At 39.1% G+C, this 27151-nt stretch overlaps 1 protein-coding gene and 2 non-coding genes across 3 annotated transcripts; 2 read left to right on the top strand and 1 right to left on the bottom strand.

Annotated features, from left to right (window-relative positions):
• Positions 1 to 25603, top strand: LOC131300076 (2-isopropylmalate synthase A-like). The gene is made up of 13 exons (XM_058325732.1): positions 1 to 274; positions 803 to 1531; positions 5652 to 5865; positions 5947 to 6027; positions 6962 to 7054; positions 7164 to 7250; positions 9496 to 9596; positions 11892 to 11925; positions 12018 to 12092; positions 13930 to 14013; positions 14104 to 14238; positions 24487 to 24638; positions 25159 to 25603. Exons 2-13 carry the CDS (start codon positions 870 to 872, stop codon positions 25289 to 25291), a joined length of 1851 nt encoding a protein of 616 aa, XP_058181715.1. The 5' UTR covers positions 1 to 274; positions 803 to 869; the 3' UTR covers positions 25292 to 25603.
• Positions 8579 to 8686, top strand: LOC131302137 (small nucleolar RNA snoR100). Its single transcript, XR_009191612.1, has one exon. It is a non-coding gene; the product is annotated as a small nucleolar RNA snoR100 (small nucleolar RNA).
• LOC131302156 (small nucleolar RNA snoR100) lies at positions 22000 to 22107 on the bottom strand. Its single transcript, XR_009191630.1, has one exon. It is a non-coding gene; the product is annotated as a small nucleolar RNA snoR100 (small nucleolar RNA).
• Positions 25604 to 27151: the final 1548 nt, after the last annotated feature.

Genomic DNA, 27151 nt, shown 5'->3' with positions numbered 1-27151 from the left:
TTTCCTAATTAACCAACTTGAGAAAGGGCCGGCTTATTAACCAACAAACACCACTTCTGTGGCGGCTCCACCGACACTGTCGCCGCTGCATTCTCTCTCTCTCTCTCTCTCTCTCTCTCTCTCTCTCTCTGTTGTGGCTACTGATTCGTTGTAAACTTGATCTGGGGAATTGAAGGATTGCAGTGAAAGGGCGCGGAGTCTAACTTTGCATGCCCTCTGGATTGGAGCAGAAGACGAAGAAGAGCCTGGAAACTCTCAGAAATCTGTTCAAGAGGTAAGGCAAATAGACTTCGACGACTTTGTTTTTTGGGCAATTTATCAGATTCGGGTCAAATTATTTGAATTACTCATTCCTGTCTCGTATTCGGAAAAGTATAAAAATATTGGCCGATATGGAAAAAAATGTTCACTAACAATGAAACAACGGAAGAAGTTCAAGATTGATCTCACTCACTACAGGATAGAGAACAATTTTGTTTCACCCTCGCTTTGTTCACTGGTATGCTTATTTTGAGTTCCAATGTGATGATCATAATCATTCATATTATTCCGGTTCTTTAGAACATGCAAAAATTTAGCCCTACCTGATGTCGGTAAGAGTTTGATCTACAAATTCAAGTATTGAGTCGAGATTCGAGAACTTTAAAGCAGAAAGATAAATTTTTAGATCAAACACTTACCAATATCTTATTAAGCTGACTTTTTGCGCAGTATTCTAGCAAATGAATTTGAAAATGTGCACACCCTCGCGAAGGTGAACAAAATTGAATTACTCTGTGTAACTTTAGTTTCTTTCCCGCAGACTTCGACCGTTTTAGGGTTTTATTATTCACTATCCTCTTCGGTTAGCCGTAGACATCTCTCTCTCCATGGCATCCCTGTTCACAAACCCTGCTATCATACCAGTATCTCAGCTTACCTCTACCAACCCAACTCGCTTCCTCCTCTACTACAACGGAACCACCGCCGCCAAAGCCCCCTCAATTCGGTCACCAAAATCTTCTACCCCGTTCACTGCTATCTTCTGCTCCGCCACCCGCCGCCCGGAATACATCCCCAACCGGATTCCCGACCCCCACTATGTCCGCGTGTTTGACACCACCCTCCGCGACGGTGAGCAATCCCCAGGCGCCTCCATGACTAGCAAAGAAAAGCTCGACGTCGCCCGACAGTTGGCGAAGCTCGGGGTCGACATAATCGAGGCCGGATTCCCCGCCGCCTCCAAGGATGATCTGGAGGCTGTCAGAATGATCGCGAAGGGGGTGGGCAACGAGGTGGACGAGAATGGGTACGTGCCTGTGATTTGCGGGCTGGCGCGGTGCAATAAGAAGGATATAGACGCGTCGTGGGAGGCCGTGAAGCATGCGAAGAGGCCGCGGATCCACACGTTTATAGCGACGAGTGAGATTCACATGAAGCACAAGCTGAAGAAGACTAAGGAGGAGGTGATCGAGACGGCAAGGAGTATGGTGAGTTATGCGAGGAGCTTGGGCTGCGATGATGTTGAGTTCAGTCCTGAAGATGCTGGAAGGTTCGTTTATGCTCTCTGTTTCTCTCTTAATTTTATTATTGGATATTGTTTTGGGTGTTTAATATGTGTTGTAAAGATTCTGGATGTTGTTGTTGACCCACTTGAAACTCTTGTGCTGTAAAATTATTCCCAGGATAAGGTTTCATGCTCTCTGTTTAGTCATGCTCTCTGTTTTTCTGTTAATTTTGTTGTTGGATAGTGTTTATGGGTGTTTTTTTTATTTTTTTATTTTTATTTTTTATCTTTTGTAAAGATTATAGATGTTGTTGTTCGCCCACTTGAGTCTCTTGTGTTGTAAAATAATTCCCAGGATAAGGAATCAAAGTAGGGTTATTTTTTCTTTTTTGTGTTAGAGCATCTCCAGCCTTTACTCAAATTTGGGTAAAAAATTGAGCATAGACTCCATTTCGTATTGGTGACTCTAGTGGAAAACCCATCTTCTACTCAAAATTTTTTCAAAAAAATTATCCTTTCTCATCAACACCTCTGCTGCCATGAACAACCCCACCTCCAAAATCCTTCTCATCATTGCCAACCAACACCACTAATGCCGAGGGATGCGGACTGAGATTTGAATCTGTTGATTTTTCTACGGTTTGATTGGTTTCAGATTTGGGAGCCTAGAGTTGCTTCTGATTGAAGTTCTGGAGGCCAGAGGCTTAAGTCTGACCTACCATAACCACCTTTGTACTGGGCAACAAGAACTGTCAGATTCAATGTCCACCACCACCACCACCACCAAAATCTAGCCGTTGTAAATTTGATATAGGAATTGGGTCTTCTTGGTTTGGCTAAAAAAATAAGTAAAACTCAATTTGGTATAAGTTTGATTCTAGAATTGGAGTTGGATATTGAAGGGTTTTACCCGGATTTTAAATTTGGCTCTGGATTGGAGTAAGGGTTGGAGATGCTCTTAGTTTGACAAATTTCGGGGAAACAGTCGAAATATTTTTTAGTTGAAAACTGTAATTCTTGAAGCAATTTTAGGGAAATCGAATTTTAGGAAAAGCTGGAAGACGTGGGGTGAATGAGAATTTTCTATTTTTTCATGTAACCCACCCCAATTGATTGGGACATGAGGCTCGATTTGGTTGGATTTGGTTACCTTTCAAAATAGATAAACATTTTGGGATTTCCAATATCTAGAAGGGGGACAAACTAATTGGAACAAGTGGAGTAAGGTATTAGAAAAAAAGTTGACGAGTTTTCATATTTTGAAAGCATGGCGCAAATACTCTCGTTGACAATTCAACCAAATACATCCTTTAATCCTTTTCACCAGACATACTAACCAATCATTGATCCACCACTGATCAGTCATTTGTTGCACACACTGTTCTAAAAATCAGCCTAGGCTGCGCCCAGCCACCTCGACTAGGGGCCTACGCGTTGAATTAGGTGTCAGGACGATTAGTCGGCGAATAATTGGCTAGGCGGCTGGGCGAGATTTGGCGGCTAGCCAGGATTAATCGGGGTTAAATATGTGATTTTCCAAATTTAAGGGGGTTAGTTGTCGTTGTAATATACTACAAGGGGTTTCGGAGGATAGGTTATATTAAAAAGTTTGATTTTGGTAGTATTTACTACTTAGTTACTTGGTAATACTTAGTTTTTATGTCTCCGTATAGTATATATTAAAAAGTTCGATTATGATTTTCATGGATGGATAGATCGATGAAGGTTGAATGTTTCCATTTGGATGTTACGTAATGTTTTGTTCTACTTATGTTGTTCTACTTGGGGAGGGGGGTTGGAGAGTGTTAGAAACCCCCCAACTAATCTCTAGGGCAATAGGCTCTAGCAGTGCCCGGCTAGCTCCTAACGATTAGAACACTGGTTGCACATATTACTCTTTGCATCAGTCATTTGTAATATTTATGGTCAAATCATACTCTTAAATCTGGGTAAATTAAGTGTATAGATTTCTACTATACATTGTTGCATATGGGTAAATATTAGTTTTCAGAGTTCTTTGTTCTGCCCTCTGTGACCACACTTATGTGTTCTGTCCTCTAGCGATTTCGATTTCCATCTTTTCAGGCATTACCTAATCTTTTCCTATTTTGGGCAGAGTTCTTATAGGTGTTCAAATAGTGTGGGTTGAGTGGTCAATCATTGTGGCATGAGGTGTTTCATAGCAGTAGGTACTATGCATAAAGAGTTTTTGTTGGCTCGGGTATTCAGTTGCATACCCTTCTTCATGTAGCACCGCCAAGAATGTTTTTTTCTCATTTTCTCCTTCTACACAAATGGAAAGATCTTTCGTGATCATCCTTTACCTGAACTTCTATGAGCTCCTTTTAATCTTTGTATCCTTCACAATTTATTAATGAAGTTTTTTTGCTGTTCCAGAAAAAGAAAAAAAGAATTTCTTTGAGCTGTTATCCTCTTACCTTTTCTTTCTTATTTCCATATTTTATCCTATCTTGTATATTTAATGATTTCCTCATCAGAAGATGATGGCCAGGGAATAATCTTCTTGAGATATTGATTAACGGATAAATTTTGACCTAATTCAAGCCAGCTGGCTCACGTACTAATTTTAAATTTGGATGGTCCTATATGAAAACCTCCATTTGTGCATGCTCGTGCTAACTTAGTGTTCATACTGGTTAAGTTACTTTTTTCCAGGACACATAGGCTTCAAGATGTTATTGCGCTGGATAACGAGTGTAGGGTTATGCTTGAGTCCAACTAATGTTCTAGTGTTCTAAAACAAGGAATTATTCGGCGATTAATTGCTGGCGAGGGCCTATCCGATTAGGTCCGACTAACGATTAATCGCTCGAAGGAGGCCGACTGTCCGACTAGCGCCTAGCGACTTTTAGAACATTGATGTTCCTTCAAGCTCTATTTTTGGTCTAGTAATTCCCTACGATATGGTATTGCTGGCATCAGTACTCGTTCCCATCTTTGACTTCATCTCTTAATCTGGTCTTAAGGGGGTCTTGTAATTTGGATTTAGAACTTTTTGTTGTTGAATAGGGAAATCACAAATCAATTTGGAAACTTAATTTGCAAGTCTGGTTGAATTTTAGAGAATCTTCTCTATTAATTGTCCATGGAAGGAAGAATAGTTTTTACTAGGGGAGAGCACAGGTCGGTTTGGGTCGGGTTTGGCCCTGGCCCACCACCCGAACCGATGTTGGTTTGGCAAAACTTCCACCTGATATCAACCGAAGTAGTGGACAAACTTGACGTCATCGGTTAGCTGGTCGGATCGGTCGGGTTAGTTGGTCAGAACTCTTGGCTCCCATATTCAAACGAAGATCTGCTGAAAGTTGGATAGAAAAGAAGAAAAATACTGCAGACCACCATCGATCACCGTTTCTCCTCAATAGTCCCTTGTCAATTGTCATTGCGCTGTGGGAAATGGAGATTGTTGAGTGGGATTTGGACTTTGGAGGCAAAGTGAGTCGGTGAGTAGCTCCATGAATGGAGAGAGACGCAAAATCCCGATGCATTGAGACGTGTAAAGTATTTTGAAAAGGCAGGATAAGTCTGACTTTTTTGGAAGAACAAAAATAAGAAGTGAATCATGTAATTACTCTCTGTAATCTGACCAACCAATCTATGCATGCCACGTGAGGTAAGTAGCACCGTAGAGTAACACAGATATTTGATCGGGTCGGTTTCAGCAGGTGAGATTAATTTTACAACCGACTCTGACCGACCAACCACATTTTTCACATGTTCTGCACCCGATTTTGACCAATCAGTTCATGAAATCCGACTGTAGCTGCTCGGGTCGATCGGGTAACTTGGTTTGATAGGATATCTGCTGACCCCTAGTTTTTACTCTCTGTGTGTGTGTGTGAGTATATTTTATCTTCACTTATTTATTGGTGGCATTTCTTGAAGTTTTGGAGTGCCTATGGTTGCTATAGCTGGCCTCCCCTGCTCACCTTTCTGTCTAGCAAAAATATAAATAAAAAAGAGAATATGAAAGCACTATTCAAAAGCTTGTATTACTTGATAGTATTAAACACTGTATCTGCGGGTCGATTATCTTTTGAGTTTCTTTCCTATTAAATTTGAAAACAAGTTTCAAGCAGCCTGGTTTTTGTTGGCAATGTCTTTCATGTTAACACAGCATTCCCTTATTTTTGGCTCTTAACAGATCTGACAGGGAGTTTCTTTACCAGATTTTGGGTGAAGTTATTAAGGCTGGGGCTACCACTCTTAATATTCCTGATACTGTTGGGTATAATATGCCAGATGAATTTGGACAATTAATTGCTGACATAAAAGCCAACACCAAAGGAATTGAAAATGTGATTATATCGACCCACTGCCAAAATGATCTTGGGCTTTCTACTGCCAACACATTAGCGGTATGTAATTGTTTTTGTCATGTACACATTGAGGCTCCTACCAACCAAGTTGCACTCATGCCTTACTCCATCTAATTTCAGGGGGCTTGTGCAGGTGCAAGACAAGTAGAAGTAACGGTTAACGGTATTGGTGAAAGAGCTGGTAATGCTGCATTGGAGGAGGTGAGTGCCTGTGTTGCACACGACATTGGATTCTCATGACTTCTCCATAGTGCTTTATTGTATTGTACATGTAAGATTGGTCTCCAATCTGCTAAATTTCATGGAGGATTATTGTTACATGGTTTCTGGACTTCTGTTTCAGGAAGCTTCGAGGAACTTGTATTTCCTGCGCTTGATTATGATGTTCCTTTCTCCTTTTTTTCTTTATTGTCGTGGTGATTGTTTTTCTTGTTTGCCCTTTGGGCTTCAAGCTTTTAATGTCTGAGTAACCAACAAGAATATTAATAGCTACTTGTCATTTTGTACGGTGTTATTTTGTGAGTTCTTTTCTCCAACCTGGATTTGGTGGTTCTTGAGTAAGTTGTATACCATCTTCATCATGAATCATAACAATCACAACCTCCTTAATCTTTCTCATTTGCATACTGCCTATATCTATGAAACTGAAGCATAAATCAACAATGGAAATGGAATCTTCCATATGCTATTTTGTCCCCTAAAAAAAGATAATGTAGCATCTCAAGACTTAAAATTGGGTACTCCATGGTGGTTAAAATGTAAATTCAGTATTATAACCGTTAAATTCATGACTCTTGGTGTTTATCTTCATAATTATTTTGAACCATCCCTCTGGCAGATATCCTACTATGGTGAAACTTGGTTTTGCATTCCCCAACTTCATAGACTTGCAGTTTGTCTTCACTTGCCATTATTACGTCTCATTAAGAATTTGAAGATTTTGTTCTTGACTGATATTCTCATTTATGATTTTAAGTGCCACTAATGATCATTATGGAACAAAATAGATCATGCATCTCTTGATTTATTTCACTATTTTTTCCTCTAAAGATGGTTACCTCCCTAAGCTACCTTGTAATTTTATTTTGGTATTTTAGTCCATAGCTAGTAACATGTTATTTTCTCTTCAACGTAGGTTGTTATGGCCCTTAAATGTCGTGGAGATCAAGTGTTAGGAGGACTTTATACAGGGATCAATACAGAGCAAATTATTATGTCAAGCAAGATGGTAATGATTTTAGGACTTGTGCTTACAAAATCCCAAGTGCTAAGATAATTTCCTCCGTGATAATTTGCTTCTCTTGAGTGCTTAATCAGAGCTAATCAAATTATGTTAGGTTGAAGAGTTTAGTGGATTGCATGTACAACCACACAAGGCCATTGTCGGGAATAATGCTTTTGCGCATGAAAGTGGTATCCACCAGGTTGGTTATTCGTGGAACGTTGTTCCATTTTACAAGTTTTGAATTTCTAACTTGGACCTTGTGCTTTGTTGCCATGTTTTCCATTTACACGACCTCTTGCTGCTTGATTTGTGCTTGTTGTTTTCAAAGCATTTGCTTTTTGACGATTGTTATCTTTGCCTTCTTTTTTTTTAAAATTTTTTTATCTCATTGAATTTTTTTCTTGTGTACCTTTTTTATTTTTATTTTTTACAGACGTGCTCATTAGTCATTATCACGATCTCTTCGGGTGGTATTTGAACAGCCGTAACCTTCGCATGTGTTTATATTTTCATCTTTTTCATCATTAAGCAAATAAAGTTGTAATCTCGAATTAAAATTGCCGAAGCAAGCCTTCCCTCAAGAGGCACGCCACCCACTATTAGCCAAGGCACAATACAGTTGGAAGGAAGGTTTCACTATAGAAGGAATATGAGTTCAATATTTTATGTGGGCATATGCACCCACCTCTCAAGTTCACAATTGCACCCTCACTTTATTAAGCATTCAATTCATTTGAGTATGCCTCCACAAGTAGGGCTTCCACCACTTACATAGTCGATGGATTGTTTTATCAGCTTGATCCAAGGGCCACAATTATTATTATTTTTTGATCTGCAAGGGCCACTATATAAGCTCCATAATTTCCAAGGAGGATATTTCTTCCCCCTACTATATTTTGGAATCACTGAACCCACTCTAGTGCGTGGTGGAGCTTTCTACACTTTCCTTGGATTCTCTACAATTTTTTGGAGTCCTTGAGAACTCTCTAGATGTTCTACAACCTTCTCCCACATTCTAGATCCTCCTAGAATGTTCTCCCATATTTTGGACCCTTCAAGAACATTGCCCCCACATCATAGAGAACTTATTAAAACCATCTAGAACTCTCTCAGATTCTGAAGTCTTCCAGGATACCCTAGAACCTTCTGCAAGCCTCACCAACCTTGTGCCAGCCATCTCCAAGCTTCCAGTGCCATGGAATCTAGCAGTTTGTGTCACTAATTCTCAACCCGCCTACCTTCTTTAGTACTCGCCTTCCAACTTGCCATATTTAGCTTTGATAGGGGCACGGGGTACCTAAGCATTTAGTGACCTGCTTGGGTGAGTTGCCTATGCAAGGGTCTCCTGAGCCATCCCCAACTAGGCATTCCACACCGTGATGGGGCGGCGGCCTAGGTGCCAAATGTAGGGTGACCAATGAGACATGTTAGTGCTTTCTTGGCGAAGTTGTTGAGACTCAGTCCTAGGAATTTTTGTGGTGCGTAAAAGGCTAATCTCTCTATGTGCATACCAATGCTCTGGACTATCAATGAAGGAAGCATGGTAATGTGCGCGTAAATTGATTTGGGTCTCTAGGCCTGCCCTCTCTGATGTCATTTGGCTTTGATTTTGGGGCATGGTTCTACAACAAAACGTCCCTGTAGCTCCTCGGTTCTAGGAGGTTTAGGGGGGCCACTGTTTCAGTGGTATTCTGAGAGCAGCCACTTTGTGCATATATTGCCAAAGGTTAGGTTTGTCTCCAATCATTCCCCGCCCATACCCCCAATGAATGGGGACTAGATGGGTTAGGTTATGTTGTTGTTGTCGTAAAAGGCTAATTTCTTTTCCTTCTATTTCAAATTTGAGAAAGTTTTTCTGATCTATAAAGAGGCTCTAATGCATGTAGATAACGAGGAATAAACATCAATCTGGTAGTCCATAGGTAACTAGCCGTGTGAAAATAAAGAAACTTAACGAGCTAGCCATGTGAAAATAATGAAAATAGCTGATGAGGTTGAACCTAGGGGTGTTTTGCAAATAAATTCTACTATCAAAGAATATTGTTTTTCATTTCTAATAGACTTTGAAACAATGTAGACATGTGTATGCGATGGGCTTTTCCTGTAATGAATAACAATAACTAAAAATTGTTTGGGCGGCCACGTAGTGCGTGGTGATTGTCAGGGTAGTGACGTATCCTTGCGCCTCTAGAGCAAATTTCAAACCATGCTGGATATATGACTCCAAAATAAACATATTAAATCACAAACTTTATGTGTACTTGGTTTTTGTTAATTTGGTTTAATGTTGTTCTTTATATTGATTTAGTTTTCAATAAATAGTTCACATGTGACATGGTTTGCTGTTAAACATCTTCTGATAATTTCCATATCCAATGTCATATTTAATTCTATCCATTGAGTCAGGCCTTTAACAATTGGCTATAATCCTTATACCTTTGTAGGATGGAATGCTTAAACATAAAAATACATATGAAATTATATCTCCTGAAGATATTGGTCTCCATCGATCTAATGAGTCTGGCATTGTCCTTGGAAAGCTCAGGTACATCATTCCAAATTGTATGTGATCCTTTTCTTTGTATTGGTTTTGAAACTTCTTAACATTAATATACGGTCATATGTGCAAGTTATCTTATTCGTGTTGTTTCAACCATTGGATACCCGTATGAAATAATATCTTAGTAATTTTTACAGTATCCTCCAGCTTGGTTTCGTTATATGAGTGGTTAACTAGATCTCACGAGAAGGGATTTTTGGTTTTTCATTTTTTGTGTATGAAGCAAATTCTCGTCCAGCGATTTAGGTGTGATCAGGCACTTCCTCAGAAATACTAAAATGATCAGAGCTGATATGTCATTACTTCACATGGCTATGTGAGGGCTATGGGTAAGAGCATCTCCAACAAACCCAAACTGATTCTAGCCATTTAAGCAAGGAATTACCTCAGAAACTGGTTTAGCTAGCCCCCAAATGGTTGAGGTTTCCAGCAGCCAAGGCAATTGGGCTGCAAATATTAAAAACAAAATTTAATGCAAAACAAAAAAGAAACAGGTGACGGACGGCGGCTTCTTCTTCACCGCCACCACCATCTCTGGCACCTCCATAGCAACCACCGCCTGCCATACCCACCCCTCTCTCTCACTGCTCAGAAATCAACAAACCCAGAGAGAAGGGCAAGGGTTTTGCTCGAAAGTCTTAAAAATGAGATCCACACACACACACACACACACACACACATATATATATATATATATATATTTATATACGGCGGCCAAGAAGGGTAAGGGTTTTGCTCGGATCTGGCCACAGCCGACAACGGCGACGACCAAAACAACAGCCATATCCGTGAGAGAGAGAGAGGAGGGCGACTGTGAGATGAGGGGTTTTGTTTTTACCTTCGCTGGAGCAAGCAGATCTGACTCGTCGGAGGCCGTCGCCGATTTGTTTTTGGGGAGAGGTGCTGAAGCGAGCCTTCCGTACTCGCTGGGCTGGGCTAGGTGGTCGAGCAAGGGGCTCAACTGGCGAGACCCAGCCGAGGCTGCTGGGAACGGGAAAATGAGGGCTTTCTTGCCAGTTAGACCTCGCTGGAGTTCTAAGCGAGCCTCCTGGAGATGCTCTAAAGAACTCATAGGATCTAGTATTTGGAGTCTAGCCAGCAAAAGCTACAGGTCTAGTGGAGATTTTCGAATATGGATACTAAGATATTGCGCATGGTTCCTCTCTTCACATTGGAAGATTTCGTAGATCTTTCTTTTGTAGTGGTCTCTCATAGATAATATTAGCTGAATTTAATGTCTAAAATCCTTAAATGATAACTTGTCTTAAAATATTACTCCCTCCGTCCCATTTTGTTGTGTCTGTATTGACTTTCCCTAAATTTAAGGGAACACCATAATTACATTGACTTTATGTCAATTTTACCATTTTACCCCTTTAATAGAATATTTTCAATATTGGAGCCAAATCCACAAGTAGTCATGTCATGAGGAGAGAATTGAGCCAAATCCTATTTGCATGTACGTTTCTGCTCCACTTTCCTTTAAAATCAAGTTTAAAATTTGAATTTGGGAGGGAGAAAATGAGGGGTAAAATGGTATAATGAACATCCAAAAATAGAAAGTTCTGAAACAAGCATATCATTTTGGGACATCCCAAAAAGGAATAAGGGCATGACAACGTGGGACGGATGGAGTAAATGCTTAATCCAAAGGATGCAGGATGTGAATGCTCAGTCTTGGAAGATCTTTTCTTAGAATAAACCTGTGTGCTGTGTAACTGTGCAAGTGCTGAAGAGTCGTATGACGACAAGCAAAACAGTATCGCTGTGGTACTCTTTTGCCGGTTACTTATGTTGTATAAGAGACATAGCAAAATATGGTGGATATGTGAAATAGTCAAACCATTTTTAAATGAAACTTGGATGAAATTTCCTTGGCTTCTCTCTCTCTCTCTCTCTCTCTCTCTCTCTCTCTCTCTAGATGTATGTATGCTTGTCTGTATGTCTGTACTTATCTCCCTCTTCCTAGTGCACCAGTGCACTTGTAAACTGGTTCGGTTGCCTTTGAGATTTGGCTGGGTTACAAATGCCCTTGGACTGTTGAATCTTAAATAAGCGCTATTAGAATGGGAATGTTCTTTTTTGCGTTTGATTATAATTGTAACTGTACTATGCTCTTGAAGGATACCGGAAGCAATGATGATAGGTATTCTGTATGATCTATTTCTATCCGTGCGTGTGTTGATGGATCAATTCTATATGTGTCTTTAGTTTTTTTTCCTATTTTCTATTAATATTAATTAACGTTATGATGTTTTTTGTAAAACGACCTGGGTTTAGTGGACGCCATGCTTTAAGATCTCGACTTTTAGAGGTAGGCTGCAATCTCATGTTCTTCAACGAGTTAAGTTGGAATTTTTCTCTTCGATGTCCAGCATTAATAGTTCTGCTCTACTTCCTCTCCAGCTTGGTTATGACATTGACAGTAAGGACCTTGATGATCTCTTCTGGCGTTTCAAAGCTGTAGCAGAAAAGAAGAAGGTAAGACGGGAATAATCCAGTGCTGGTTGACATCCCTTAAACAATTATGCATTGGTTGCAAAGAAACAGGTGTAACTGGATTCATTTGGAAGACCATTATTGGCAAATGGATTTTGATGAGCAGGATGTGAAAATTTATCTTGTCTGACACTTTTGGGGGATGGATCTCCTAATATTCACCTCTCTGAATATCAAAAGAACCTCAAAAGAGCCTGGTCACAACCTGACCTGAATCGTCGTGTCATTTCTATGAACTCGATATGAGCACGCCGATATTCGTGATTAAATTTACTTAGTGTTCCTTCAACTACATTAATCGAGGTTATCCAAACGGCATGAGCAAGCTATATGGTATCCGGGTAGCCGTTGGTTATGGATTATCTGTTTGTGGTTATGAGTGAAAAAGAGAAGCGATTCCAAACTATTAATGAAGCAATTAATATGTATGGATATGGAAGATATTTGGGGTATTAGGCATTAAATGTATAATTGATTTTAGGTTAAATTTCACTGACCTCTCCTAAGGTTTTTGAGAAACGCAGAGACCTCCCATGAGGTTTTTGAAATTACACTGCCCTCCCTTGCTTTTGAAACTATTATCGAGATTCCCCCTTCTATTCTTTAAGGAGTTTTTATTGTCTCGGATTATTTTTTTGAATAATTTCGTGGAGTTGTTTTATTGACTAATATTAGCATGTTTTGGGTTATGAGATAAAGAAGTTAAATGAAGGTGAAAAGGGTGAGCACTGAATTATAGTCTCTGTAAATAAATACTAGTAGTAGTCAACAACATAACACCATGAAAAAGTTAATCCAAAAAATAATACAAGACAATAAAAACTCCTTAAAGATTAAATAAAAGTAACATGAATCAATAACTCAAATCAATGAAGCCCAAATTTAATATTAGTTAATAAAATTGAACTAGAGATGAGAAGAAAATAAAAAGACTAGAGACATAATGTAGTTTAACGGCATTTTAGTCTTTTACCACTTCTATTTAACAGTCAATTAGTTAACGGAAGGGGGGACCTTGATAATAGTTTCAAAAGCAAGAGAGGGCAGTGCAATTTTAGAAACCTCAAAGGAGGTCTCTTCATTTGTCAGAAACCTCAAGGGAGGTCAGTGAAATTTATCTTTGATTGATTAACATGAACATGGTTGATTCATCAGTCATCTCCCTGCCAAACTGGCACTTGGACCTGGGACTATCCTAAATACTTGTACTAGTTGTGAAATGCTGTTTGGCTCCAAATTTCTGACTGTTTGTTTTATCCCAGATTAATTGTGCCCCATGTTGTCTGGACGGAGTCTATTTCTTAAAAACACATGATGTATATTATTTTGAAAACCGATTTGCCATTTGCATCAATAGCAGACTCTTTCCTGTTTGGAGTTGGCATGTCAGACACTTGTGTGCCTCTCTCTTAGTGTTGTGTACCTCCAGTATCACCTACTTTACGCACTTAAGATTTAACTAAGCACCAATTTTGTGAAGGGCGGGCCTGGCGCAATGGTAAAGTTGCTCCATTGTGACCTGGAGGCCATGGGTTCGAGTCGTGAAAATAGCCTCCTTGCGCCATTGTGACCTGGAGGCCATGGGTTCGAGTCGTGGAAATAGCCTCTCTGCTTGCAGGGGTAAGGCTGCGTACATTAACCCTTCCCTAGACCCCGCAATTGCAGAAGCCTCGTGCATTGGGTTTGCCCTTTTTTTACCAATTTTGTGAAGCACATGTAAATCTTTGTTGCAGTTAAAAAAATCTTATTCTTCGGTTATTTATGCCACTGCTCTTCTTTTTTTAGAATGCTTAAGTTTAAATTTTTGTTTTGATCTCAGAATATTACTGATGATGATGTGATGGCACTGGTGTCTGATGTAGTTTTTCAGCCACAAGTGGTTTGGAAGCTTGGAGATGTGCAAGTACGCATATACTCTCAACTTTCATGTTAGTTTTTAGTATTCAATTAAGCTGTGGCTCTGACAATTAGCAGGAAATGATCTGACAAGCAGGTTACTTGTGGAACTCTTGGTCTTCCAATGGCCACTGTTAGACTCATTGATGCAAATGGCGAAGAGCATATTGCGTGCGCAAATGGAACTGGGCCCATTGATTCTGCTTATAAGGCCATTCTCCTCATTGTTAAGGTTTGAAAAAGAAAACTCTCTTAATTATTGCCCCGTAATATTCCTTTATGGTGGAAAAGGGAAAGACATTGCACAAGATGCACTCTCCTCGTTAGGTAGTTTCTCTTCTGCCATTTGGTTGGTGGTACAAGGACAAACACATTTCACGTATCCCAAAGAAGTAAAGGTATAGGTGCACATTTCTGATGCCAGATAAAAGATCCAAATGGCATAGATATGGTTGACAAGGTGCAGAATCATATCTCTGGGTCTTTTTTCTTTTTTTCTATCGGGCTAACTAGAATCTGACTAATCCCCATACAGACACTACATCCTAGTCACTAATGTTTCTAGCTGTGTTAAGCTGTTAATTCAGTTCCTCCATGTCCACTAGTAAGTTTTAATCTGACTGTTCATCCTTTGGTAGGAAGTGGATGGTAAATCTTCTCACCTGTTTATACATTGGATTGGGGTTACACGATTGGGCTAAAAAGAGTTACAAGGACTAATTTATGGTCACTAGTGGCACCTTTGTCCTGACCCTTCATTTTTATATTTGCAGCAATGTCTGTCAGATGTACTTAGACGGTTTATATGTCTACATTGATGTTAGGTCTTGGAGTCCAAGCTATGTTCACCTAAAGACGTTAATATATTATTAGCTTAAACATTAGGTCTGAAGATAATTTAATATGTTAATAGCTTAGTATTAGACCTGAAAGCTATATTAGTGTACTTGAGAATAAACTTAAAACATTCACCAAGCCCTTTTTAATGTGTTGTTAATTTAGCTAAAACTTGGAATTTAGTTTGAAGTTCCTGCAGAGCTTTCAACTTCCACAATGCACATACATATATTGATACATATACATATATTGATTGTTTGGTCCTAATTACAAAGTCAGAGAACCAGTTTCAACTATGTACGTATAAATATTGATAGTCTGTAATTATATTGACCTTTCAACTACTTATATATACCTGTGCTTATAATGAGGAAATCAGAGAACCCAAAGCTGATGAGAAAATCAGTTTCGATTTGATGGATTGCTGCGGCCATTCATCATATAATATATTTGACACAACAATAATTGAATGAGTTGATTTTTTACGGGACAAATACCGATCAAGCTTATGCCGATATCCGAATGAGTTGAATTTTTACAGAAACTCTTAAACCATGTTCTAAACAAATTGAACTGTTCGATCATTTGTGTGGGACTCCAAAATGGATGCCACGCAAAACTTGTGTCAAATGTTGTGATGCAGCACATGACGGGGAGGAGAGGCAGTGCAAATGGGCCACATCCCTTACACAAAGCCTCAGCCTTAAACTCAATTCTCATTAATCAATCAAAGAAGCTCTTATTTATATAACTACATCCTAATAGAAAAGAAATTAGAATCCTAGCAAAACTAGAAAACCCAATTATATCTTATCTTATCTTGTCATAACTAAACAGTTATCAAGATCCTATCTTACTAAATAGTACTAGTAATGATGATGATAAAAATTGTAAGTATATTTCTTGTGGACCAAATCTTCCTCTCACGACTAGGACATTTAAAATCCGCATCAGTTTGCCCCAACATATATATGTATATATAAAGAGAGGAGGAAAAATTGGTATCCAAATGTTCCTCATTCTCAGTGACTGCCTTCTGGGTTAAGTTTTCAACTATATGTTTTCCTTTGGCCATCATGTTTGAAATTGTAAATAATAGTAACAAGATACCCCCTTTCAATCTAGCCTCCAACTTGAAGGGTCTATATGTGGTGCCCCAGGCCCCTTTTCCATCACATTGTGGTGGGGCCCAAGACAGTGTATGGACCCCACCAAAATGTGTTGTGGAAAAGGGGCTTGAGCCTCACGTGGCGCAGGGGCATTGAATGATCCCTCGTCAAGAAGGGGCTATTCCTGTGTATTATTGTCCATTTGCTTGAGAGGTTCAAAATAATCCCTGATTCCACTTGTACTTTTGAAAGGTCAAGGACGACAAATTGCATTTGTTTTCGGTGAAGTGCACGTAGTTAAGTTTTTTCACCTGCTGATGACTTCACTCGCATTCTCCTTCCCTTTTGTAATTATGTCCTTACCTTGACCACCCAAGGATAAACCTCTTGAAACATGCTTTGAGATTTTTTTGATGTTCTTTCTATTTGGTGTTGGTACAAATTCATCGAACCCGATGAAAGAGGACAAATCCAACAAAAAATATTCTTAATCCAAATCTAATGTCAATACACTTTATCATCTTGACACACATGCATCCATGTGTAATGCAGCCAAGGTTTAATAGAGAACTTGTTGTGTACTATCCCTAAGGCTTACTATAGGTGTGGATACATAAATATCACATAAAAATACTACAACATCCTAATTAGCTATAAACTTGATCTTCTTTAACAAGGATCGCTCTTGCGTGCCGTGCGCCTAATTATCGGCCCTTTCCGAACATGAACATTATGATGTTTCTTCCTCGCCATTTCCATTGTCCGCATTTGATGCAAAGGTGTATCATATTTGCTCACCTCTTCAAAATCTGGTGGAGGGGGCAAGTCACGGTAAACACCGTCAGACGAATCTTCAATCGTCGCAGTAGATTCATCTGAGTCTTCTATATAATACAATGAAGCCATCTTGTTTGTGCTTACATAATCATTCGTAGCGGATGAGTCCTTTCCACTTTCGTGAGACCCATATTCCAGTATTTCCCCAAATGGATCAGCCACAATTTCTTGGACTGAATCTCCTGCCTCAATAGGGTTCTCTTCATTAGAAGAGATATCCGCATAGACCTGTTGATTTTCATCAAAAAGTCCTCGCCTAGCAAACACATTTTCCCATTCTTGAAACCAAAGAATGCTGGCCAGACTTGGTTGCGATGAAGAATCTACCAAAACTATGTTGAAAGGTGGTAAAAAAAGGAGCTGAAAGTCAAATTATGTTCAATAGAATTTCCGAAGTCATATTGACGGAAAAAGGGAAACCCAACTGAAAGATGGGAACGAAACAAAAGTTGTCTAGAGTATAAAAATAATCGTCAATGATGCATTTTCAAATACGTTGTGTCTAACTCCTATTTATAAGTGTAAAAGTGTAACATAATGGAATTTTTGTGTCTCCTTTCCACCTTCCGGTTGGGTTTATTTTTTTTTCGTCAATATGCCTTCGGAAATTCCATTGAACATAATTCTTGGCGCTTTTTTTACCACCTTTCAACATAGTTTTGGGAGATTCTTCATCGCAACCAAGTCCTGCCAGCATTCTTTGGTTTCAAGAATGGAAAAATGTGTTTGCTAGGCGAGGACTTTTGGATGAAATCAACAAATCTTTGTAGATATCTATTTTGATGAAGAGGCTATTGAGGTAGGAGATTCAGTTCAAGAAGTTGCGGCTGATCCGTTTGGGGAAATACTTCTTCCGTCCCGATTTGTTTGTCCAATCTCGAATTTCCAACTTATTTAGAAAACCAAATCTAATTCATTGATTTGAAAATTTACATAAACTGAGCCATTGATTTTGAAATTAGACAGTCAATTTGGAACATGTATAAGTCAAAAAGGGGACAAACAAATCGGGGTGGAAGGAGTAGCAGGATATGGGTCAAACGAAAGTGGAAATGACTCATCCGCTAAGAATGATTCTGTGAGCAAAAACGAGATGGCTCTATCAAAATATATGGAGGAATCTACTGGTGCAATGGGTGGTTTGTCTGACGGTGTGTATCGTGAATTGTCCCCTCCGCCACATTTTGAAGGAGCGTGCAAATATGATTATGCTCTGACTCCTTTGCGTCAAATGCGGACAATGGAAATGGCAAGGAAGAAACATAATGATGTTAATGTTTGGAAAGGGCTGATAATTAGGCGCACGGCATGCAAGAGCATTCCTTGTGCGGCATCGTTAAAGAAGACCAAGTTTACAGTTAATTAGGATGATGTAGTATTTATGTATCCATTAGGTTTTCTCTGTTTTTCTTTTAGGCGGTGTTTTTGGTATTCTTGTGCCTATAATAAAGAATGGTAAATTAGTTTTTAGTCCAACTCTTTATTTGTTATTTGATGCATTTTTTCTTGTTTAGAGTAAACAATATATGGAATCAAACAGTTATGTCTCTAAGTGGCAGTTGGAGGTTTTAAAGGGAGTATTTTGAAAGTGGCAATAAGGCTTTCCGCATGCACCCTATATTTGGTGCACTCACCGTTTGATTTGAAAAAGTTAGTGCGGTATGCACGGTTGCCATTCATTCAGAATTTGGAATAGTTAGGAATTATTTTCGGATGCCATGCTAGAGTTTTTCGTGATTCGAAATAGTTGTATCATTTCCTTGCAATCTATTCTATTTGCTTAAGCTTAATTTGCACCACTCTCCGGAGGAGTGATGCTGCTGACTTCTCTTCATATATGTAGCATTTTCTTTCATTCATAGATAGAGAGCATCTCTCATTCAAGAAGGGTTTCTTGACACTTTATTGGTTTGGATTTTTATTGCATGTGCATTGGTTATATTATATGAAATATTTTCTTTTACGAGTATGGAAGTAAGGATTTATAGATGAAAATTGCCATGGATTTTTTTCGGATATATTTTATAGCCAATTGTTTTGTGGCCTATCGTTGGCGACACCACACATGGTAATTGTGTCGTGGTGGTTTTATATGATACGGAAAAGTGTTATATGGCTCTTAATAAGCAATGTTTGACGGTTTGATCGACAACCAGATAATCATGTTGGAGTAGCACAAGGTTATAGTGCTGTGGAACATGTGGTCGGTAAATGACTGTATCGGTGGCTAATAGGCTATTTAAATTATCTCAAATGTTTTGCCTTATGCAAATGATAGATATGACTTTTTAATATTCTTGATTTGGAAGCCAGTACATACAATCATATGTTTGTAAAATTTTATATGCATGTTCTTGCATAAAGTAAACATATTGGTGGGTGTTGTGAATTCTTTAAATAAATGGGTTCATTTTTATGTAAACAAAATGGACGGTGTGACTCTACTCTTGCTTTTTACCAAAATACACCTTCGAATACACACACACACAGAGTTGTTTTCAGGTCAGTCCCCTGGATTTTCTTATGGTCTGGATGTTTTGTCTAAGTCGTTGGATTTAATCCAACGACTGTGAAATAAAAACGGGGAAAAAAGGGGATTTCGCTACACCCCTCGGCCCTTCCCCATTTCTTCGTTCCAGCTAGAGAGAGAGAGAAAGAGAAAAAGAGGCGACGAGATACGAAGAACCCAAGCTGAGATCGAAGACGACGAACGTCAGAGCTATGATCAGCCCTAAGGTCTCTCTCTTGTTCTCGTTCTCTGTGATTTTTTGTGTGGTTTTCGAAACCCTTCGATCTGGGGATGGCTGATTTCTATTGATTGACTGATTTTCGAAACCCTAACAGTATTTTGGGCTTGTATCTATGATATCTGATTTGGGACGTTTTTGGGTATCCGATTTGGAGTGTTTTTGGGAACCCTAAAGTTTCAATACCAGAAATTATGGATTTTTTGAACCCTAATACTTTCGATCAGTTCCAGCCAGAGAGAAAGAGAGACCTTAGGGCTGATCGTAGCTCTGAAGTTCGTCGTCTTCGATCTCGGCTTGGGTTCTTCGTATATCGTCGCCTCATTTTCTCTCTCTCTCTCTCTCTCTCTCTCTCTCTCTCTCTCTCTCTCTCCCTCTGGCTGGAACGAAGAAATGGGGAAGGGCCGAGGGGTGTATGTAGCGAAATCCCCTTTTTTCCCCTTTTTATTTCACAGCCGTTGGATTAGACCAATCCACTTCGACAAAACATCCGGACCATAAGAAAATCCGGGCGATTAGACCTGAATACAACTCTGTGTGTGTGTGTGTGTGTGTGTGTCTATATATATATATATCCCCCTCTAATAAGGGATCCTTTATTGAGTTAAGTTAAGACCTCCCATTTCCCCAATCGAATTTCGATGATCCAAATCGTTCAATGTGATCAGAACGTGATTTTAAGGGTCCCAGAGAGAAATCGGCAAGAAATATGACCGGAAAGGGCTTGATTCGAACAATTTTTCATAAAAATGCATTTATAGCATTTTTACAAAAAACTGCTCGGATCAAACCCTTTCCGGTTATATTTTTTGCCGATTTCTTGAAAGTACCCTTATAATCATGTTTTAAACACATTGAACGGTTTGGATCATCAAAATTTGATCGGGAACAATGTCAAACTCATGAGGTCCTTAACTTAGCAAGTTAAGGGATCACTTAATGGAAGCTCACTGTGTGTGTGTGTGTATATTAATACAATCTAGATCCCTTGAGGGATCCCGAATGGCTGGTTGGTGCGGGATGTGTGTCTCAGCCATTGGATTTAATCCAACGGCCAGGAAAAGAAAAGGCAAAAAACTCGCGTAAATTACACTTTACCCCTTCGCTGCATTTCACACTTCCCCTTTCGTTTCATTCCACGCCTTTCACGCAGACCACAGAGAGAGGGAGAAGAAACGCGGACGAACGAAGAACAACGAAGATTGAAGCCAGAAATCTTACGCGATCCCAGTGGATGTAGGATCGCGTAAGATTTCTGGCTTCAATCTTCGTCGTTCTTGTGTTCTTCTTTTGTCCGCGTTTCTTCTTCTTTCTCTCTGTGGTCTGCATGAAAGGCGTGGAATGAAACGAAGGGGGGAAGTGTGAAATGCAGCGAAGGGGTAAAGTGTAATTTACGCGAGTTTTTTTCGTTCTCTTTTCCTAGCCATTGGATTAAATCCAACGGCTGAGACACGCGTCCCGCACCAACCAGCCATCCGCGATCCCTCAAGGGATCCGGATTGTATATGTGTGTGTGTGTGTATATATATATGTGGAGGTTAAGGATTCTAACCAATAGGTACTGTAACCCGAAAGGTGTGACTCTTACATTTAACCTAAATGGTGTGACCACTAGAGATTAAACTGAGGGGTCTGGTGTTTGGATTAAAAGGAAGAGTCATGATTATTCCAAGAAGTATGAAATAAATGAAATGTAGTTGCATCGGAAGGAATGTTGTTAATGTGGCCTTTAGGTCACATGTTCTCCTATGTATATTGTAGAGTAAACAAAGATGTGGAATAGCGAATTCCTATTATCTTGATTCCATAGTTGTTCCAAACAACTATGCCCCACAAGTTCAGTAGTTCTAAATTAGGTTATTTAGTGGAATTGGTATATATGTTTGTAATGGGTATTCATCAATTATAATGGATACAGAGGCGCATGATAATTTATGCATGGAACTCATGGATAAATAGTAAATCTATTTATGTGGGGTTTTCTCTCTTGAATTAAAATGAGGAGTTTACAATGAGATTAGGTGACATGGTATTTTGTCATGAATATATTTCTCAATAAATCACTTAAGAGAGAGTTGGTAGTTGTGACTGTGGTGGTAGTCCAGACAAGAGAATCACGTCATAAACTATGGTGATATAGCTATGGAAAATAATGCTTTCGCGGCAATGGTTTTATTTACTCTGGCAAGCGGTTTGATGAGGGATGGGTTTTAGCCCAATTAGTTTTAATCAATGCTAGTGGAAACTCGAATCAACGCTTGAGCCATATCTCAAGTCTTTAGTTCAATTCAAGGAGCGAAGTACACCATATGTCGTGGTTGTAACAACAATAACAACAAAACCCATGTAGTCCCCAATCGTTGGAGGTTTGGATGGGGAAGGATTGGAGACAGTCCTAACCTTTGGTAATATGCATAAAGTGGCTGCTCTCAGAATACCACTGAAACAGTGACCCCCTATACCTGTTTTGCTGCGGAACCATGTCTCCAAATCAAAGCCAAATGGCATCATAGAAGACAGGCCTAGATACCCAATTCAATTTATGTGCACATTACCATGCCTCCTTCATTAATAGTCCAGAGCATCGGTATGCACACTTCGTGGTTGTAAGCACTTAATTTTTTAAATTGATCCATCTCAAGGTAAAGTGCTTGGTACCGGTAATGTAGAAAACAAGAGGGTGAACTACTTAGTTCTTAATATAATTTTTTGTGTTGTAGTTACAGTGGTAAAATCCTATCTATATGAGTGTGGAGGTGGTGCTGCTTCCTATAAGTCTTGGGGGCTTTGACTTTAAAGCACTCATGAAACCAAGATATAGACCCAAGGCCAATCTATGGGTCGTCTTTTATGAATTACCTAAGGAGAAGAAAATTTGTGTGAGACGTCCGGTTAGTCAACAAGGATTGCTAGTTCAAAGATAAGTCTACTATGCTCTTCCGACTAACTTTGATGTGTCTTCACTAAGTGAATGGTTCAAATTGAAAGATACCTTGATTGATGCACAAGTTTTCCAAGCTTAAACAAGTTGTATTTTCAATATTTTGAAAATGGTGAGGGATTGTTGGAACATTTCCAGAATATTTAATGGATATTAAATGTAATTATTGGTTAACGGTTTTAATCTAAGAGGCGTGTCATTTCAGGTTAAATGAATAGATGTAAACATTGGATTTAAGCACAAAAGGTGTGTCTATTCAAGATAAGTGAATAGACATGATCAAACCAAAAGGTATGACTATTAGGGTCTAATGAATAGACATGGCTATTGGGATTAATCAAAAAGATACGATCTTTGGCTAACAGATCCATGCCTATATAAAGGCAAGGGGTTCTACCAATTCAGATCAGATAATTAGAACAATTCTGATTTCTTTCTCCCTAGAATTATCTCCTACATTTATTCTTGGCGGGCTCGCAAAATCTCTTCGTTAGTGCATGACAGAGCTAGACAACAGTCTGAAGATTGGGCTTCATTTTATCTTGGAGACGACTTCGCTACAATCCAGTGCACATCAGATTCTCTCAAACTAGTGGGGGCAAATACCATCTTAAGGACAACAACAATGTAACGCAACTTGAAGCACCCCTTCACTCCACTCCGTGTTTATCCTCTTTCATCGGTTCGACGAATTTGTACCAACATTTGGCGTCTCGGACTACCTGTCTCTCAGCATTTGTATGATTCCTGTTTATGCTACCAACTTTTGGATGAGATTAAAAACCATCAGCGGTAGTATGTTGGGATGACAAAGGTGTCTCTCCATGGTTAAATCCCTGACTTTCATTGATGAAATAGTACATGTTTGGCATGCCCATCCAATATCGGTCCACGAAAGGACTTTTGAAAGAATTACACATTGCGTGCACTTTCAAAAACTCATAGGGAGTTATGAATAGTATTTTGAGCTGCATTCAAGCTCAATAAGAAGGGATGAGGACATAATTTATGCTCGTGATTCGTGACCACTTAACGGATTAGGGTAGAAATACTAAAGATGTCGATGGATTCTTGGTTGGCCATAGTTTTTCTATTTAGGCAATATTGTTTGGTTGATGATTACAAAGTCAGCTGAACTTTTTCAATCACTTTGTTCATGGCTAAACATGTTCTAGATTAAGTGGAATATTGATTTACCTCAGCTTATTCTCGAAGTCATGATCCTCAAGAAATGACCAAATAATGAGTAAGCAGGGACCTATAGGCTTGTATTGTTATGCTGCCTGAATATTAGCCTTGGCCGTGGGTAACTGGGTATTTGTCTTGGTCATGGACTGCTACTAACTGAGTTGAAACATATTCTTGGATAGAATATATCGACGTCAGCCTATGACTGTAATTTGTTACAACAAACTTACGTTTATTTAATTTTAGTTGAGGTGATCTCACAGTAGTGTATTCTTTAAGGGAAGAAACTTGTTCCCTATCTTTTCTTTCACTCTTGGACATTTTTCTCTACCTGGGGGCATTCATTTAGGGTGCGTTTGGTTGGATGGAATGGAATGTGAATAGGAATGGAATTAAGAATGGAATAGAATTGGAGGAATTGAGAATGGAATAATCATTCCCATTCTCATGTTTGGTTGTGCTTAGGAATAGTCATTCTCATCTCTAATGGAGTAGTGTGGCAATAGCAATTTTTGGAGTGACAGTAGTAATTTTTGGAGTGGCAATAACATTTTTTGGAGTGGCAATAGTAAGTTTTTGTGTGACAATAGCGAATGTTGGAGTGACACTAGTAATTTTGGTGTAACAAAGAAATGGAATAACAATTCCTTAGTTTTTTGGATGGAATGATAAGTCCTTTACTAAGGTGAATAGTGATTCCATTTGGAATCATCATTCCATTCCAACCTTGATTCCATCCAACCAAACATTTTACAGTTGATATCGTAATTTTTCAACATAGAAGATTGTTTTTAATGACTCCTCTTTCTCCATATGTCCAGGTAGATGTAACCCTTCTTGAGTACTCCATGAATGCTGTAACAGAAGGTATCGATGCACTTGCCACCACACGAGTTTTAATTCGTGGGGAGAACAACCATACATCAACTCGTTCCAGCGGACAAAGTGGAGAAATTCTCCATCGTACATTCAGGTGTGACAATTGCGAAAATTTACAGTTCTTAAACTCAGCATTTCTCTTTATTCACCCGATGATTCATGTGCTTGTATCCTATTACATAAGGCTCTTTAACAACTGCCCTAGCGGCATTGGTTAACAGAGCATAAAACCGTTATACATGCCATACAACATGCATTATCATGAAAATGAACGAACAATTCAAGGATGTCAACAAGTACCCTTAGGGTGCTCATTAACAAAATCCTATGGCCCTATCTGTTTGGTTGGACTAATGGTGGAGCAATATAGAATTTTGTTGGATAGCTATTCTCACCTGACTTGATCATGTTAGAAAAGATTCCAACCAAACAAAGGATATGTGTTTCTAATCTGATGCTTTAATCAGGACAAAAAAAATGATTTGTAGTCTAATCTGTGCTTTAATCAGGACAAACAAATGGGGCAACATGTAATTGCACTTGCATATAGTTTGCAGTTTTTTGAGTTAGAAAGTTCACCTCAAATGATTTATTTCCTCTTCTTTTGGCGGCAGTGGAACCGGGGCAGGAATGGATATAGTTGTCTCCAGTGTCCGAGCTTTCGTTAATGCTTTAAACAAGATGCTAGGTTTCAATAACCAAGCTGGAGCGATGTCAAATACAAGAAATTCTCGGGTTTCAGCTTAAATAGAGAAGAAATTGGCAGGGAATATATTTCACTTTGTGTGGATGTGCTTCCATGTTAATTTGTGCTAATGAGAGACGGTTGTAGGATTCTCTCGGGTTGATTTTCGGCCGAGTTGAATTCCCATTCTTCTTGTGATGTACTTGTTAGTTGTGAGAGCTCTCTAGGGTAGCTGAAAACTTTGAAGGATCTGTGACAGACTCTAGAAAGCCATTTCTTTCTGTTAAACAGTTCACAGACGCAGAACTTTGTTTCCTGTAGCTGGATTTGTGAAGTTCCCTTCACAATTTATTTGTATTTCCATTGTTTTGAAAGTTCCGTTTATTATCTTTGCTCTTTGTTGTTTTCAAGAACTGGGTTGATTGCCACCTTTATGCTGAAAGTTTCAAACCTGCACAGCAGGGTCCCCGATTCCGGTTCTTCTACTTACCCATATAGAAATTTCTGTTCTACTTAGGTTCCGTTTCGCTAAAGTTCTTAATAGTTTTTTTCAAGTACTTATTTTTGGCTTTACGGTTTCGCTAAAGTTTTTATTTTTTAAATATTTATTTACAGCTTTATGAGACAGGCCAATCTCTCATAATATATTACCTTTAATTCAAAAGGCAAAAACAAAGTACTTATTTTTCTTAGCAGAACGATGCCTTATTGTAATGGTGTCAATGCCTCTGGGCATAGACCGCATTTGTTGTGTTACGCTTACGCGCATTACATCTTTCTCAAAAAAAATTCCATATAAATTGGCATAGTAGAAAGTGTATACATGACAAGGACACATCCCCCAGCTAAAAGACAACATAGAAGACGTCCGCCCTTTCAAACGCGACGAAATGCTTTCCAAAATGAGTGTTGCTATATGTACCGATTTGGGAGAGGGATTTCGTACCGACGGCCACCAGTGGGCCGTCTCCGGCCACCGGACGGCCGATCCGAGCCGTTCAAAAATTCTAAAAAACAAAACCGAGGGGCCTTACGTGAGAATCAACGGCATCCGAGGTGTGTAGGGTGCTTGATCCGAGCATCCCTTTTTCGTGTATACACACGTATATACATATACACACGAAAAGGGGTGCTCGGATCAAGCACACCTCGGATGCCATTGATTCCCGCGTAAGGCCCCTCGGTTTTTTTTTTTAGAATTTTTGGACGGATCGGATCGGCCGTCCGGTGGCCGGAAACGGCCCGCCGGTGGCCGTCGGTACGAAATCCCTCCCCCAAATCGGTACCTCTATCATTTCTCTTACAAAATGCAACGAGTTCTAAGAATCTGGTATCAAGGGCATAAGAGATTAAACATTGATCTTCCTTTTGGATATTTAGGCTAACGTTGATTTCAACATTTCGGAAGGTGATTCTCTGATCCGTTTGGCTTATTTTTGTCTTTATTTAAAAATTATAATTTTCAATCATATTTTTTTGCTTTTCCGATTCCTCTTAAGGAGACGAATCAATAATTCACAAAAAATTGACGTCAAACTAACAATGGGGAAATTTTTTGAATAAAGATAAATAAAAAAAGCCAAATAGGCCTAAGAATTTTCCAAAAAAATTATGGGTACCCAAATGGAGTCATTTAATTTGTTTAAAATAGGTTTCTAAGAGTGTGTAAAAAATTAGCTTATTCAAATGCCGTAAGGGCTTTGATCGATTTTCGTCCTTGAATTCACAAGGACAAAAACTTGAATGAGCTAACTTTTTACCAAAGGTGGCCTTGAGGGGATCTTGGACTTTGATCGATTTTCGTCCTTGAATTCACAGGGACAGAAACCTGAATGAGCTAATTTTTTTACCAAAGGTGGCCTTGAGGGGATTTTGAAATTAAGATGTATCAAACCTGTTCTTCAGTTCAGAACCTTCCACCT

Source organism: Rhododendron vialii, chromosome 9a (assembly GCF_030253575.1).
Source record: "Rhododendron vialii isolate Sample 1 chromosome 9a, ASM3025357v1".
Taxonomy (NCBI): domain Eukaryota; kingdom Viridiplantae; phylum Streptophyta; class Magnoliopsida; order Ericales; family Ericaceae; genus Rhododendron; species Rhododendron vialii.
This window is presented reverse-complemented; position numbering and strand designations above follow the sequence as displayed.

Excerpts from the sequence above, each read along its gene's own strand:
- LOC131300076 (XM_058325732.1), top strand. The coding sequence starts at position 870 with ATGGCATCCCTGTTCACAAACCCTGCTATCATACCAGTATCTCAGCTT. Across the intron at positions 7,055-7,163 it reads TTATTATGTCAAGCAAGATG|GTTGAAGAGTTTAGTGGATT; the intron begins GTAATGATTTTA and ends AAATTATGTTAG. Across the intron at positions 11,926-12,017 it reads TAAGATCTCGACTTTTAGAG|CTTGGTTATGACATTGACAG; the intron begins GTAGGCTGCAAT and ends CTTCCTCTCCAG.